Source organism: Melanotaenia boesemani, chromosome 7 (genome assembly GCF_017639745.1).
Source record: "Melanotaenia boesemani isolate fMelBoe1 chromosome 7, fMelBoe1.pri, whole genome shotgun sequence".
In the NCBI taxonomy this organism is placed as follows: domain Eukaryota; kingdom Metazoa; phylum Chordata; class Actinopteri; order Atheriniformes; family Melanotaeniidae; genus Melanotaenia; species Melanotaenia boesemani.
Window position 1 is genome coordinate 18,534,696 of NC_055688.1, and position 17,031 is coordinate 18,551,726.

Here is a 17,031-nt window from a genome sequence, read left to right on the forward strand (position 1 = left end):
ACTTTATCCAGCAACTAGCAGCAGCTAGCTGCAGATTTAGCTCCCTTCACTTTACCCAGCAACTAGCAGCAGGTCGCTTCAAGCTATGCATCCTTCACTTTACGTAGCAGTGGTGAAGCAGACATGGGACTCTGCTGGAACGAAAAGAGCTGTGTGTTGTTTATTGCTGAAGCTTGTATCAAAACATTCACCGCTAAACAGGCAGTTTCTCACAGCTATTTTCTCTGCTCCAATGTTCTGCTTGAAAGTATCGTCTGTCGCGGGTTGCGGGTGTTTGGGCTTGTTTTTTTGAGTGTAGTTACTTTTTCGGGATTCTCTCACAGCTGTCCACAATAAAGCAAATAGGTTTTACCCGAGATCTTTAGAAGTATGTCTTATTTTAAATAAATTTTAAAAGTTCAAGTTATTCAACATTTTTACTGTAAATACAGACCTTATTTATTTATTTTACACACACACACACACACACACACACACACACACACACACACACACACACACATATATATATATATATGTGTGTGTGTGTGTGTGTATATATATATGTATGTAGTTATATATATATATATATATATAAATAATATATATATATATATATACAGTATATATGTGTATGTGTGTGTGTGTGTATGTATGTATGTATGTATGGATGTATGGATGTATGGATGGATGTGAGAAATAGTCACCAAGATCACCCGGACTTTGGCCCCAAAAGTTTTTCTCTAAATTGACCACTTTAAATTTTAGTTGAACTTTAGTTGCCTTCATTCCATACAGAGAACAGTTATTGCTGTTAAAGCTATTGTATCGTTGGATATACAAAACCTTTTCACACAAGGCCTTTGAATGTTGGCTTAGTTTGTGTTAAAATAAAATAATGCCAGTGTAATGTGTCGTGTTGCATTTTACCTGAAAATGACTTGTCAAGGACAAAGTGAGTTATTTTCTGTGAAACATTAGAACATAAGTGTTTGAAGTATGTACATAAAGTTCTTTGTTGAACCCTGTCCTCACAGCTATTTTGTCTACTTTAATGCTTGCATGTTAGTAAGCAAGCTGGATCCGAATCGATGTATTAGACTAATTTCTAAGGCCTGTGTAAAACCTCATACTTCCCAGCAGCCTCATTCATAAATCATTCGCATTCATACTTATCCAAGTTAGCAACTCCAGCTTTTTCTGAACTATGGAAAAGTATATTTGGAACCAAGTGAGTGGAAATGAAAAATGCTAGTAATAAATATGATGGGAGAAAACGCGTTCCTTAAGAATGATTAATGCCATTTCTTTTATGCCCACAAAGGACCTTAAAATCAGATTTTCTTCACACTCCCCTATTTCCCCAAATTAAAACGACTGTCATTATTCTCCCAAAGTTTATTCTAAGGCCATTCTGATGGTGACTAGGAGGCTTAATTTTCTGTCGTCTCAGTTGGAGTGTGCAACTTTGATGTTGCATTGTGGTTTTCATTGTTTCTATTTGGATTGTTTAAACAAACACTGTATTGAAAATAAAGATTTCTTACACTTTTTTATCCTATTTTCATTCAAGTTCAGGTTTATAGATGCAAAAACTGCTATGTGTATGTCTTTTTATTGTTTTGTTAATAATTATTTTAGGCTTGTGATGTCTTAAGATACTGATACTTCCTGAGTGCATATCTGAACATGAATAAAGTGACTTCATTCTGTTTAGCTTTTCCTGGTTCTCCTGTGGTCTCCATTGTTTTCCTTATTGAAACCATGTAGAAAAGAAAGCAATTATGCATTCATTTATAAACATAACTTTCTGTATCCTGGGCTTTCTGGGATAATCTTATGTTACCACATTGTTTCTGCTTGGCTGTCTTTATTTACTACAGACACAGTAACAGCCATAAACTGTATAGTTGTTTTGTACACACTGAAACTGGGGAAACAAAAAAATAGTCTTTTGAAACTGAGTTTTGTTTTGAGACATGTATCAAAAGGAGCCATGTGGATCTGTAACTTCATCATTTTAATCAACTTTTTATATATATAAATTCTGCAATGAGAGTCCCAAATTGTCCCAAATATATAACAGTAAATTTGATATTTTTCATATATGTTATGTTATGGATTTACCTTTGTATTGAATTTTAAAAGTTGATAGTGGAAGAGAATGTAAGAACATCAGTGTCTGTCACTGACATATACTACTATGCCAGAAAAGAAGTCATGCCCTGGGTTTAACTTGGCAAATGATGTGGGTCTGCTTCAGTTCATCAGGTCAGGATTTAGCAAAATCCTCTGATAACAAAAACTGAGTTAGCATTAGGACATGAAAAATTGGTATTTGTGATCATTTGTCAAGGTCGGGGTCACGCTTATTATATAGCACATTTAAAAACAACCAAGTTGATCAAAGTGGCTAACATAAAGTCAAACTATAAATTTAGGTTGACCAAGACAGAAAAAAAGAAAAAAAATCTTAACTTCCAAGTATGAGTTTGACACACATATTTTGTTTTTTACATATAAATCCTGATTATTTACCTCCCATGCCATTAAAGCTAATTATGTTTACTTTCTCCTGCTCAGTGTGGCAGCTTTGTGATGGAAGTATTTGCAGACTGCGCTGAATACCAACAGTTTGATGCGTTACCTGCTTTTGCATCATGTAGCAAATGATGCTTTTCATCTATGTTTTAGAAGACTAATTTAATTAGTACAGATGTACATGCTTAGTGGTTTGCAAAGATGACATGAGACTGACATGAGATGTAATTCTGCTTGTCACAATGTATGTCAGCAAATATGTAGCTGTGTTTTCAGTTGTGTAAAATCTTTTATCTCTATCACATGTATAGCTAAAATATAACAAAGGCAGTGCATTAAAATCCCATCAAGGCTGCAACAACTACTTTATATTACACACCCTTGAAATATACATTTTGAATTTTTTTTAACTTCATATCAGGGCTGCACAATAATTCTTAATAATAAATAATATTTTTGTCATCAATATATTAATAGTGTTGTCTCACATTCCCTAGCGTTTGAATATTAAGTAGTATTCACCATGATTTAATCAAGTCTAAATCAAGCTCTGACATTAAAAAGTCAAATCCGTGAACCAAAGGTAACATTCTAAGAATGGACATTAATGTGATGCTGCTGTCAGCAGTGTGGATTGAGGTTTAGGGATCAGTGTAACCTTTTACAGTGGCCTGAGAATGTGTTGGCATGGCATGACTGATACAGATTATCATAGCAGGAGAAAGCCAATTACTCTGGTCATCACTGCTCCCTCAGGGTCCCTCTTGGTGGAATGAAATGCATTACAGAATTCTCTGTGCACCCCTCTGGCATCGTTTTGTATTTCTGTGCTGATCCCCCCAGTTTGAGTGTTAATAGTGCAGTCAATGGGACCCACCCGTGCCTCAGAGCCCTCTTTGGCTCGGATGAGCTTCTGCAGCACAAAGCTGGGAGGTTGTGCCTTTTGGAAAGCGGATGAATTACAGCCTGTGTTTGTCTTCTCTCAGTGTTCAAGACAAAGCCCTTTTATGCTGACCCCTTCTTAAAGCTTCTCTCATTTGGTGTCCTTGAACAACTACAGATTGAATAAGTTGGGTTGTAGAGTTGAGGTGCAGCAGACGCTGCTGTGGCATTTTGTGAAGGGGGGAAAACATCAACTGATCATAGCTTGGTTTTGTTTTCCAAAACAGATTTACCACAAGGCCAGAAAAAAGCCAAGATCGCTGACGGCCATGCTGAATATGTAGGATGTACAAAGACTACAGATCAAGTCGAGTCACAGGTAAGAGGCCTGAGTGTGTACCAGCCAGTGTGTGATTTGTATTTTGACTCCACTGTGTTCCATAGGTCCAGCAGAAGTTGGATTTTTACACCACGAAAATAATTCACAGTCATTTGGTAATTCTTCAAAGGTTTTATTTTGTATCTCCAACGATCTTCCTATTTTTCCTTAATTTATTTTTTTTCATTTTGCTTGCCTTAGCCGCCACACTTCCCTTACTTTTAGATGTTCTCCTTTAGTCCTGTTTGTTTTATCCATGTTCACTTTGGTTTCTTTTTGTTCAGATGTTCAAATCTGCTACATTTTCAGTTATTACTGTTAAAGCCACTAATTACAAATATTAATCACGTTGAACCTCAGTTATAGAGGACACACAGGCACCCTCACAAGAATCATGTAAAAGACTTATTTTATTTCTAACCCTAAAAACATATATTAAGAAACTTCAAATTCCTCTATGTCGAGGAATGTTTTTTTTTATCCAGATAAATTTACACCAGAGCCTGAATATGCACATACTTCATTGACAGTATAAATACATATTCAGAAGGATCTTCCAAGGAGCCACACCCGAAAAGATAACACAATTAAACAGCATCTGTGCAAGAACACATACACTGGGTAATTTTTGGCTACTTAGTCATCGTTTCTATACCAAATAGTAAGTCTATTAAAATGAACACTGTTTCCAGTGTACAGCAAGGAATATTTTCACTCAGCAAATATTTACTCACCAAAAAAAGAAAAAAAAAACTCCATTTCACCATCATGAGCAGCCAAAGCATTCACAGGGGCCTTTGACTTGTGTAAACCATTGCAGATGTTTGTTTGAAGCTCAATAAATTGCTCTTATGTCATTTAGATACAAATAATGGATAAATAAATAAGAATTGTACTTGTTTAGCATCAGTATGTTGACATGAAAGTCGGAGTATGTCTGTGTACAACTTCACAAAGCCACTCATAGAGTCTCATTATCTCATTACTGTATAGACTGTGATTCTGCCTCAGAAAATCACCTTTTTCCTGCCATAGTACAAAACTAAAACACGGGTGCTCAACAAACACAAAGAGATAATGACTTAATTAAATGGATAATTAGCTTTTACATAATCGTACTATTCATTATGTATTACATTAGGCATGGTATTGCTGTGTTTCACTATCAGTTATTGTATTTTTTAAAAAACAATGGGCTCCTACATGACATTGAGTGAAAATGGAAACTGAAGCAAATAAGAAACTGACAGATTGCTTAAGAGAAAGGAAGAAGAAGGGGAATGAAAAGCACCTTTCATGCTGGGCTTCGGCCGATGAGTGTGTCCTCCCCCATTACTCTCACACAGCGCAATATGCAGGTCAGTCAGGTGATAATGAATGCTCTGTCTGATACTTGGCCTTTCCCTCTCCCTCTAGCATGTCTCCTCTCCTGACTAACTTATATCCTCTCACTTTCTTCGCCCTTGTACGTTGCAAAGTTCTCTACAGTAGTAAATTTAGCATATTTGACTTTCATCTGGTGGTGGTTTAAGCATTTGGTGATTTCTTCTTTCTCTGATTCAGAACATTTTACAGTTGAACTGTGTTGATAAAGGTCAGTTAGTGAAATACTAAAGTTTTCTGTCTGTTCATAAGTAAAGGCACCCTAGTTTAATTATTACACTGAAGCAGAAAAAAACTAACAAAACAATTAAAAAACACACAGACACCCTTATGCATGTGGACCTGAACTAGAAGATGTTATGCATTCAGCTTAGCTGACACTTTTTTTTATTCAGAATTCTGTGTCTGAGGTTTTAATCTCTTTATTTCACTTGTATTTGCACCAAATAATGAGTCCAACAATCTTTAATGGCTGATAAATGACCCCACTAAGTAAATATTTGGAGGTAATTATGATCTTTGCACTGAAGCTTGTTTGTTTTTGTTGTTTCAGTGAGTGATGAAGTTAGTTTCCAAACCATTAAAGTACCCTGCAGGGTATGTTTCATAATGCACACAGCTATTACAGCAACATTTAGGGAGCCAGATGTTTCCAGCAAAGATGTTTGCATTGTTTAAAATTAAATATATCTCTATACGTTGCATCAATAACTTATCACAGTCCATCAAAGTTGAATAATGGCTTCTGCCTGTGAGATGTGGAGAGCAGGCATCATATTAGACATCGGACATCAACTGAAGTTGCTACTTTGACACTTCCTTTGACCTTGCTGACTTTTTAGTTAGTGTTCAAAATAGCTAAAATGTTCACTAGAAGTTATTAGCATTTTCATGCTAATACTTAATAAAATATATATATGCACAGCTTGCAAATAAGAAAGTGACTGAATCAAACATCCATCTTTAACTCTCCAAAGTTCCCTCATCCTACAATAATATGCATTTATTATTGAGATTGGTTTTGTCGTTGCTGACCTCTTGGTGAGAGCCAGAGGTCTTGTTTACAAGATTTCAAAGCCCTCTGTGTTTATATTGACTTAAGGGAAATGGGAAGTGTTGTTCATGTGTTAGTTTGATGGTACATTTGAAATCAGGAACCACAACAAGCTGGCTCTGCTGAAAAGCTTGATAGTGCCCATTTACTCCCATGAACTAATTTGGCTTTTGTGAGGAGGCTTTCAGCATTTACATAGAGCATGTTACAGTAGTATAACAAGCAAACACAATTTGTGATCACCTCACCTCCTGATTATATTCAGGTTGAGTGAATCTCTGACTGTGAGTGATGGTAGGGCAGCAAGCACTGCTGACACAATTTGAGCAGTGCAGAGGGGTTAACAGTTGTTTTGCACTCAGTGTGAGACCCATTTCCATCAATATTCATGCTTGGGAGAAATTCTTTTCAGGATGTCCTGGCCTCCTTTCAGACTTAGCCTAATCTTGTTTTCAGAACAGAAACTGCTGTCACCACTGCACCTACACAAGCTCCCTTCTCTCATATTACCATGAAAACTGCGACAAATAGGCCTGTCGCGATAAGCAATAAGTCAATTAATTGAACGATAAGAAAATAAGAGCACGATAAGTTTGCCGGCCGCGATAATTTTTTTTCGTCCCCCCTTTACCATAGACTGTGTATGACAATAGGTTTCACTATGGAGTATTTCGACTAAACGCTCTGGTTTGTTGCGGAGTGATCTCTCTAGTGTCACACTTGACTGCAGCATGTTGCAGCACGAGCCGGTAAGCCGCATTTGTTTTGCACGGCTGCCAACACGCAATGGCCGTGAGACTTGCGTATTTAAGTGGCTTCTCACGCTCTCGCGCTAAACCTCCGATTCTCATGCTGAAATATGTAAATAATAGATGCAAGCATCTCCTCTTTTATTGTTTCGCTGCTTCCCACATGTAAGCAGAACACACACATTCTAGCTTACGACGTCAGTACAAAGCCCCCACTTCCTGGTCTACCGTAATAACCCCTGTAATCCGCAGGCACATTACGCAAATAGAATCAGCCTATATACTACCGTATATGACAAAATACACATTAAGAGCAATGCCGGCTAATCGAGAGGTTTGGGAGGATTCCCAGTGGGCCGCATAACTTTTGGGCCGGTGTCCCGGCGTATGTGAATGTGGTATCCCAGCTAACTGCTGGGTTGTAGTTACTTATAAGGCCAACAGAGGGCAGAATGACTTTGTTTCACAAGCAGTAGATTTTGAAGAGCAGAAGAAGAACACGGGTTTTTGTTCGATGTAAAGTGCTGAAGTTTGGTTCGTCATTAAAACCGGCATGCTTGTCTACTTGTCTGGAGTTTATTTGAAGATGCAACAGTGAAAAAGGCGCTTTTATTTATTTAGTTTATTGACCTTTGAAAATGTGTACTTGCATTATTACGGCATATGTCACTATATTAGTTGAGAATGGTCTCAAAATGACACATTAGCGCTCTGCGCAATATTATCGTTTATCGCGATAATTTCTGAGAAAATTTATCGTACAGCTAAATTTGTGTATCGTGACAGGCCTAGCGACAAACAGTACTCGACATTTCAAAACAAGTTTGCTCAAGTTACTTTTTTCTGGTGCCTTGTTACTCTTCTACAACTCATTAAATTCATCCAAGCAGGAATACACCAATATGTGAACTGGGACACTGTGAATCTCGCTTAATGAGGTGTGACTTAAGCTGGGGAGTCACCTCAACCTTTCCTGTCCAGATGATCATCTGCTAACCATCAGTCAGGCTGCATGGATATGAGGTGAGGAGGGGGAAGGAGAGGAAGAGGTTGGTAATTAGAAAGGGAAGAAATGAAGAAGATAAAGGTCATAGATAAACTAGCAGGACAGAGATGTTTTCCACCTGCAGGACACATTTCTGTATTGACTGTGTTACTTTGCACGAAGCAGTGAAGTGTATGACATTTTTCACTCACGCATGGGCTATAAACCACACCATTCATTGATCTCTAAATGGAATGACAGCAAATACCACTACAGTCACTTTAAACTTGCTGGCTTTCTGCTGAGCAGAGCCTTTTTAAATATCATTTGCCTTGCCTCTCTGATGGCCTCATGGAGCTGCCTCTGTACATGAACCCTGTTGTTTGACTGGAAAGGGCGAATTGATACAGAATGCTGCACTCTTAACAAGGAAAAGCACGACTGTGGGATTTGGCAAATAAATCAATAAAGGCAGACTAATGGTGTCAACATCTCATGGGAAGAAAAAGTCATAAATGTTTAGTGGAAAGGGAAATCTTAAATAAAAGGAGTGTTAGCTAAAGATAACAAAGACTGTGCATCTCAAAGCCTATGTTAACATTTTCCTGCTGTAGCTATCCATGAGGCTCAGCTTTCATTTACTATGCAGTAATTGAAATTGAATTATTAATTATATGATATTTCCCAGGTCACTAAACAAATAAAGTAGTGAAAATCAAACTAAACTCGCTTGCAGACTAAGGTTTTACATCATCTGCTGCTTATCAGGTCTTAAAATGAAGTACAGATAATCTCAGATAAAGAGCACATCACATATTCCACAGTTTTGTTATTAATTTCAGAAAAACTAAGCCAAAATGCTGAAGCCGTTTCTGAAAAATTAAGCACACTCTTTTCCGCTCCCACAAGAGTTAGGAGGATAAGCAGCAGCAAGCTGCTGCTAATGCTAATTTTAAGACCGGGTAAGGAAAAAAATGTCCTGAGATGTAAAACAATAAAACAAAATAAAATAATCCAGTAATATGACTTAATTAAACTGGAATAGTCATGTTATCCCTGTCTGGTGTATAATATGAAACTGACATGCAGGACGATTGGACTCAGGACTTATGAAACATGTAGCTAAGTGCCCTTGCATAAGTAATTGGACAGTATTTTATCCATCATTTTACTTGACTAAAGATGGCCTAAAGATGACTGCTTTTATGTGCTGAGGCACAGACTCAAATTAGAATTTGATTTGAATGTTTTGTTCCACTAAGCAGGCCACAGAAAGAACATTATTGTGAGGGGGGAAAAAAAAAAATCAAGACATCAGACAAACATCATTCCCTATGGACACCAAAATTGAATGAGAGCATGCACTGGCTGTTACTCATTACTACTGGCTGACTGGGGTAATTGAATTTTGCCTGGAAAACATTCAGTTTATTTATGACGGGTAGTTTCTTGTGAAAATGTGGATGGCAAAAAGGAGAAGAAGAAGAAGAAAGCCAGCCGTGAGGTGTTTTTCTTTTTTCTTTTTTTTTTGCATTTTTTTTTTTGCATTTTTTAATGTCCCTTAGATGCAGATGATAAATTGAAAACTTTTGGCTGATGGTTCTATGTTTGCGTTTGCTGATGCTGAAGTCTATAATCTGTCCAACTTTCTGCACAATCTGTTGTGTGCATTATTGTTTTTTTTTCTGACCTACTTCAGCATTCAAAGCATGAGCTTACCAATTTCAGTATTTCTCAAATGCAAGGCTGGTGTCCAAATGTTTGAAGATCACAGGTGCCTATATTATTGTTTGAAATGTCTGAAATCTTTCCAGATATTCAGACTGCAACATGTCCTGCATCAGACATTTTGCACTGTTGGGTTACCTGTCACCGAGTGACAGTTTTGCCTTGATTAGCCTTACGGAGCTTCTGTCAAGTGTTATATTAAAGGTTTGGATAAATATAAAGGTTGGCAAAAACCCTTAAGACAATAAGCCTGCACATAATAACAAATCAAGTCAGGAGAGAAGATGCTCCTCTACAGCTGTTTTTCTGCTGCCTGCAGTTCAGTCTTGTTAAATTGTACCTGCAGGGGAGAGCTGTCAGTTAGCATAATATTGCATTGTGCAGTTTCTTATTGTTATTTTTATTTATTTATTTATTTTAGCCTAGTCTTGGTGGGATCATTGTATGTATATCCTAATCATCCTTTAGCGGCGGCTGATTGTAAATATGCAGTTTTCATTTACAGGAAATAATGGTGCATACTGATGACAAAAATGCTGTTTTCAGAAGAAGCTTTGCTTATCTCTCAAAATCAGTCAAAACTATTGAGAGAATCACAGACAATATTTCCTGATCATAAGAGTGTTGTAACATACTGTAATACTTTAACGCAGTCCAACAATCTGATTGTGAAATAGTGTTACACTGACTTCACTGTGGACTGGAAATGGAGAGCAATTTTGAGCTTTGGGGCGAAAGGGAATGGTATTTTGACCTTTTGTAAATGCTTTTATTTACCCTATAAAATTATTTTGTGATTGCTGTGGAAACAGAGCTGTTGGTGGGGCTGAGGGGAAAACCATTTGACAGAACAGTTAGTTTCTACCTACAACTTATTGACAACCCATTAAACCACAGTTTTAGCTTCTATATGTGATTTTTTTGGTGTGTGTATGTTTACATTAGAATAAACAGTCCTTTCTTTTGACACCAAAAGGGCTTGAGTCCACATAATATACCAGTGCTTTTTTCCCCAACCTTTCCCAATAATCAGAGACCATATGTTGTTTTCACCCAGTGTCTTTTTTTCAGAGGGCTTCACATTTCTTTCAGCCACTCTGAGTGCAACAGGTCAAAAAAAATCTCTGAACTTTTCAAAAAGCTGCTGGTGTCATCACTGTTGCTTTTTTCAGATAAGTAATATGGACCAAAATTGTCACCCCGGAAACCAGATAAATGGAAGAGAAAATTGTACTTGCCATGTCTACCTACCCTGAGTTGTATGACATGCCAAACAGAAATGGTTCCAGACCATTTGTGTGAGCAGATCAACACTAAAGGTTGCTGGCGATAATATTAATAATGGGATGGCAGTCAAGCTGAAACAGTGTCAAAAGGAAAATGACCTACAAACTGTTCAATACTGTAGAATGCACATATATGATCTGAAGGACTAATTGTCTCCCTAAATGTTTTGTTCTGGAGATGCACCCATAACCCTCAGAAGGGAGTCTTACTTACGATTGTTTTATGTTTAATCTAAAATAGGCCTGGAATCAAGCTGTTGCACAAGAGGATAATATTGTCATTCCCGCCGAATTACATGCAGAACATCCATGCACTTCAGTTTCTGGATTGAGTTGTGACCAGATTATTGATTGGTGATATGAGGGAACTGCCCTATGTTTGGTGTTCATGGTGGGAAAACAATGTTAAACAAATACAAGGCGGACAAATTATATGAAGCATAAGGGTAATGCAGGTTTAACTTAACATGGTAATTAAAGTAGATGTGTCATCAAGATATTGTTGTCATGGAGGCATCCTTTTTTCTTATCTAAGAAAAGGATGTGTGCCCCAATAAAACAGCCCTGAAACACCTTCTATACTTAGATTTTTGTTTTAATGAGAAGTGTTGGTCTAGTGTTTACTTTTGAGCTTTAAAACAACAGTTAAAACAGTAGGTGAGTTTAAATCTTTATCTTTTATAATAATAATAATAATGGATTAGATTTATACAGCGCTTTTCAAGGCACCAAAAGCGCTTTACATTGTGGATCTATTATTCATTCGCTCCTCAATCATACCTGGTGATGGTAAGCTACACGTGTAGCCACAGCTACCCAGAGGCAGGCTGACGGAAACATGGCAGCCAATCTGCGCCTACGGCCTCTCCGATCATCACCAAACATTCATCCACATTCATTCACCAGCGATGCCAACACAGGAGGCACGGAGGGTGAAGTGTCTTGCCCAAGGACACAACGACAGATGACTTGGGGAGTGGATATCAAACAGCCAACCTTCCAGTCATTGGACGACCCACTCTACCACCTGAGCCACTGCCTTCCCTTATATATATATTTCCTCTTTTTGCAAAAAAAAAAAAAAAAAATCCAAAATTAAAAGTATTGCGTCATGTTTTTAATACAGGGCAGAGGTGAAAAGATTATTTTGTCCATAAACTGGAAATGCTACAAACAGCAGTGGAAAGAAACTTGTTAAACAAATTAAATCATACACCAGACACAGTATGTACACACAGTAAGCTGCAGTCTAAAAGAGCAGAAGACAGAAACACAAGCTATGGGTAACACAATAGGGGGCTTACTGTGATGAATTGTTCCCTCTTTAGTGGTAGTTAAAACCAAATAAGAATTAGCACCACCGTGTTTTCATGTTAGTGCGCATTTTCTTTCACAAATGTTCTGTTTAAGAAAAGATTTACACAACTTCAAAAAATTTGTTTGTGAAGGAGCGCTTCCTGGATTCACCAGCCCTTGTCCAAGGTGCTCTTTTGGAAAGGGTAGAGAAGACTGGAACTGTGTCCTGTTTCACGGTCTGCACACTTCGAAGTGCGGATTCCTCAGCTACATATGTCATCATGGTGCGCTAAGCACTGTCTCAATTCGAAGGAGCCGCCCTCCAAATCCATCCTACAAATCCGCACTTCGTTTGGCCTCAAACGAAGGCTGCTGATGATGCATCATTCGTGGCCTTTTTTCTCCCAGAATTCATTGCGCACAAGACAGTGGTGAGTGAGCAACCAAGCTCAGAAGAGTACTTTTTTGTTGTTGTTGTTGTTGTTTTTTTTGTTCTTTTTGTTTGTTTTTTTTAACTACACTTTAGTAGAAACATACAAAATGAAGTACAATAAAAAACACATGTTTATTAAACTGTGGCATTAAAATTATATAATATTTGATATTTGTGGACTTTTAAGGGGTTAATGATGTGTCTACTGGCTAGAAAACAACAGAACGTCATATATTCATATACACACACACACATATATATATATATATATATATATATATTTATTTATTTATTTTTTTTTTCTCCAACATTATTACTCGGTTGGTGTTAACATTCACTAAAGTGCCCTATGATATGCAAACTTAGAAAATTCAGAGGTTTAAATGATTCAACGTCCTACGTTGCTGATATGAGAACTTGTTGTTGGCTAGGTAGGCTGTCCCATTTCACGAACGCTGGGCGGACTTCAGAGTGTGCAGACTACGTAGACACTATCCTATGTAGTCTGCACACTCCAAAAGGTGCAGACCCTGAATTGGGACACAGCTTGAATATCACAAAAACCTCAAAGGCACTCTCCTTTAAAAGTAACTAAAATGTATTATTCTATGGCATAGTCATACCTTAGAAATAAAGACATTTTAGTAACTTTTAAAGGACAGTGCCTTGTATTTTTTGTAAAATCAATATTTACCCAACATTTTAAAACATCACTATGTTAACATCAAGTTCTATTTAGTTGTTCTGTCATCTTTTAATGCGTTTAGTCATTTAAAGTGTGAACATGTGTGAACATGTACATCTACAGGCAAAAACTTTGGACGCTGTAGGCTGCTGAATTGTTTTAGATAATACTGAGAGGCGTTGTTTAGTTGAACACTTTCCCATGACTCAGGGCAGACTAAATATTAGTCAGTATCTGAATCAGTAGAAGCATTTACGACAGAACCTGACCATAAAAATCCTCATAAATGTAGGATTTGTGTTTTTTTTGTTGCCAGATGTGCCTCACAAACTAAAGCTACAACTAATCTATGCATGATTGCATTTTCATGTACCTAATGCACTGGGAAAATATTGGAATAATGAGAGAAAGATGCCAAGAATGAGTACAGACTTTATCACCTTAAACTAATACTAAACCTACTTGACATTCTGTTATCACAAGGCACTGAATGAATTATTCACAATGGCCATGAAATGCCAGTGTCTCTCCACAATTCTGTTTATTAGATCAGGGATAAAAGGACTCAGCTGACCGTTGCACTGATACACAAGATAATATTCTCATTGATATTTTTCATGTCTCTGTACACAGCTTGGGTCTAATTATGGAAGCATAATAGTGTTTGCTCTGCTGTTTTGCTTGTGTAATTAATCTTTTGACTGAGTGTTGATCAAACCAAGACAGTATTCAAGCCTCATTCATCTTTAACCAATGTATTGTCCACAGCTTGAGAATAACATCAGACAAATATTAGGGTGTTTTCTTTTTCTTAAGAGTACATTTATAAGGAATTCTCATAAAAAATAAATAAATAATAAAATAAAAATAAAAAAACTGGTAAGTTCAAATAGAAACCTAATACTGGTCATTACAAGCTCTTGAAGAGATTACATCAGTAGCTACTTAAGCTGAATCAATACATTTTTAAATAAAATACACAATCAGATCCTCTTGGACATGTATGTTATTATTGTATTTATCTTAGATGAGATTGTATCCCAAGCATGAGCGATGCGGAGAATGCCTTTCATCACAGTCTGCATACTGAGCATTGGTACTGAAACCATCATCTCTATGCTTCTCCTCCTCCAACTGGCAAACTCCAGAATGACACCTTAACAGAACAGCTGGCAAAAGTTTTGGACTAATCACCTGGCTGCTATTTGCATCTCTCTCTCTCTCTCGCTCTCTTTATTTTTTTATTATTATATTTTTTTAAGAATAATCCCAACTTGGGCATTTGCTGCTTGACTAAATCATGTTTATCTATCATTCATCTCAGAGCTGTTGAGTAAATTCTCACTGAGACTTGCCGCAGGGGGCTGGCTGGCTTGGCTCCTGCTCTCCATGAAAACATTATCATCTCTTGACAGTTGAACTCGCCTTTATAGCAGCAGAGCGACAAAGAAAAGAAGCAGGAGGAAGGTGGGGGTGCCTTGTCAGCGACCGGTGGCGCCCACGGACACCCCTCTCAGCCTAAACTGTTCGCCTGCGGGGCTGCGTGCGTCTGAAGCGAACTGTTCCGCTTCTGTCGCGAACCGGGCACGTCGAGAGAGGGGCGGGCTCGCCTGCCGTCGCTAAAAGGTCCCGCTTCGAGTGGCTGCTCTCATTGCAGTCCAGTCTGCCGAGCGGAGCGGACTGACTGAGGGACGAGCTCTGTATCATTCAAGGATTCTTTTTTTTAACCTCATACACTTCGCCCTCATATACAGGGACCGAGAGGAATCGCACCCAGCCTGCTGTGGACAATGTTTCTCTTGCAGTACACAGGTAACATCTTTTAAGTTTGATCCTGCTCGTTCATTCGGCGTCTCCTGGTTATGTTTACATCGGAGCTCATATATTTTGTCTTCTACACACACCGATTGTCAGTACTTTCCCTCGCTGCATGCTAAACCGTGTCACCGCACGACTTCGGCGGCGTTTTGCTGCATTTTGTCGCTCATCTCTGTCATTTGATATAAGTTGTGGAAGCACCCTGAAAAGACTGACTTGCTCGGATTGTCGGGCGTATACCAGCTGTTGAGACCGCAGTGTGAGAGCTGTGCTCTGTGCCAGCGTTGTTGTTTTTTTTTTCAATGTTTTGGGCTTTTAATGTATGCTTTTTTGATAATAAACGATCAAAATAATGATCAGGATGTAATTTATACTTGCATATCACACACGAGCATTTCCTCTTATGTTGACTCATGCACGCCTACTGATGCTGGCTAGGGATGGAAGTTTTCACATTAGACGCCAGATCACTGCTGGAAGATGTTGAATATTTTCACACGCCGTTCAATCTGGTGTCTGATAGGCGGCATTTGTCTGTCATGATCGAACTCGGTTTGGCAGCATTATAGTGTGTACAGGCCTGTCTGAAGGGATTGAGAGTTGTTTTTTCTTTTAAATAGGACATTTTTTTGGACTGGCAGGATCTAATTAAGCTAGGATGAGGTTTTAACTCGCATTAATTTGCTTTCTCTGCTTTATTCTGGCTCCTTAAGCATCCTCTGTTTATAGTCGTGGTAAATCTACCTCAGATGTCCCACAGTTTGTTTTTTTTCCCCCTTCTTTTTTTTCTTTTGTGCATGTTTGCAGGGTAATTGCAGATTTTGATAAGCTCATAAAAGCAATGACTTGTCAAAGATAAGTCTCACTGCATTAATTTGTGATTTTCCAGAGCGGTTAGTAGACCAACTATTGCCTCATATACTCGGAAATATAGTTTTCCTACTTCTGTGGAAGGCAGTCATAAATCTGAATTCCTTAACACTTAATTTAAATGTACTTAAGTGAGATTTAGTTACATGTACCATCATTTATGAGCCTCAAGTGTTGGTGGCACACTTAGTTATTTTAGAGTGAAAATGTGATCATTTTTAACGCAGCATGCAGCTTTATGACAAGGGGTTTTGGAGAGAACTTGCACTGTGACCTGAAGGCTATGGCGTGGGTGAAAATATATTTCTTGTCCTTTCTTGTTTGGATGGTTTTCTTTTCTGGGCTATGTGTTGTTAATCTTGCCGAGATAGAGAAGATCAGTTTCCTTCTCCTCTTATTTCCTCCCTTCCGGAGGCACAAACATGCTTTGAATCAAATTGAGTGAGTGGAGGTTGAGTGCCTCCCTATGACCACTGGGAGAGAAAAGGTCCATCAGGCCTTGTGACAGCAATTTACCTCCACCCTGCTGTAGTTCTCTCTGATCAACTGGCTGAGCATCTTTTAGATAGCTTTTAATGGTGTGAGGGGAAGGGGTGGGAGTGGGGGGGACACTTTGCTTAGATCTGTCAGAGAGGAGAGATTTAAAGGTTGTACATAGAGTGTTTGAGAAGGAGCTTAAATATTTCAGCTCCCCTTGGCAGAGGATGCTAGTGCTGCAGAACAAATTAAGACTGAATACAGAGCAATACTGTATAATATGAGGACATTTGGCAACTTTGGGAACTCTCAAATTTTAATTGGTTGCTTTGTGACTGTTTGAGGTTACTAAGCAGGATTCTCATCGCAGAAACAGCTGGGGGAGGCTGACAAAGCCAAGGAAGAGCTTGAGTGAAAATATGAGTCATAGATTACTCGCAACTGTTTGATTTCATAAAACAATCTACCTAAGCTTGAATTGTATGT

General features: G+C 38.1%; 1 protein-coding gene and 1 long non-coding RNA gene across 7 annotated transcripts in view; one reads left to right on the forward strand and one right to left on the reverse strand.

The window, feature by feature from the left end:
- The window catches only part of enox2 (ecto-NOX disulfide-thiol exchanger 2), a 185,107-nt gene that overhangs the window by 42,903 nt on the left and 125,173 nt on the right, over window positions 1–17,031 (forward strand). For 4 of the 6 annotated variants that reach the window (XM_041989987.1, XM_041989990.1, XM_041989986.1 and 1 more), the window contains one exon: window positions 3,690–3,781. The exons of 1 other annotated variant lie outside the window; for it this stretch is intronic. In XM_041989987.1, the coding sequence (XP_041845921.1) occupies window positions 3,748–3,781 (34 nt within the window). In that variant the 5' untranslated portion in view covers window positions 3,690–3,747. Of the gene's footprint in view, window positions 1–3,689; window positions 3,782–15,042; window positions 15,193–17,031 lie in introns of those variants that run through there. One more of the 6 variants, XM_041989988.1, reaches the window with a different exon arrangement.
- Window positions 125–12,013, reverse strand: LOC121642917. Its single transcript, XR_006011010.1, has 3 exons — window positions 12,003–12,013; window positions 8,221–8,222; window positions 125–237 (listed from the first exon to the last, which is right to left on the reverse strand). It is a non-coding gene; the product is annotated as an uncharacterized LOC121642917 (long non-coding RNA).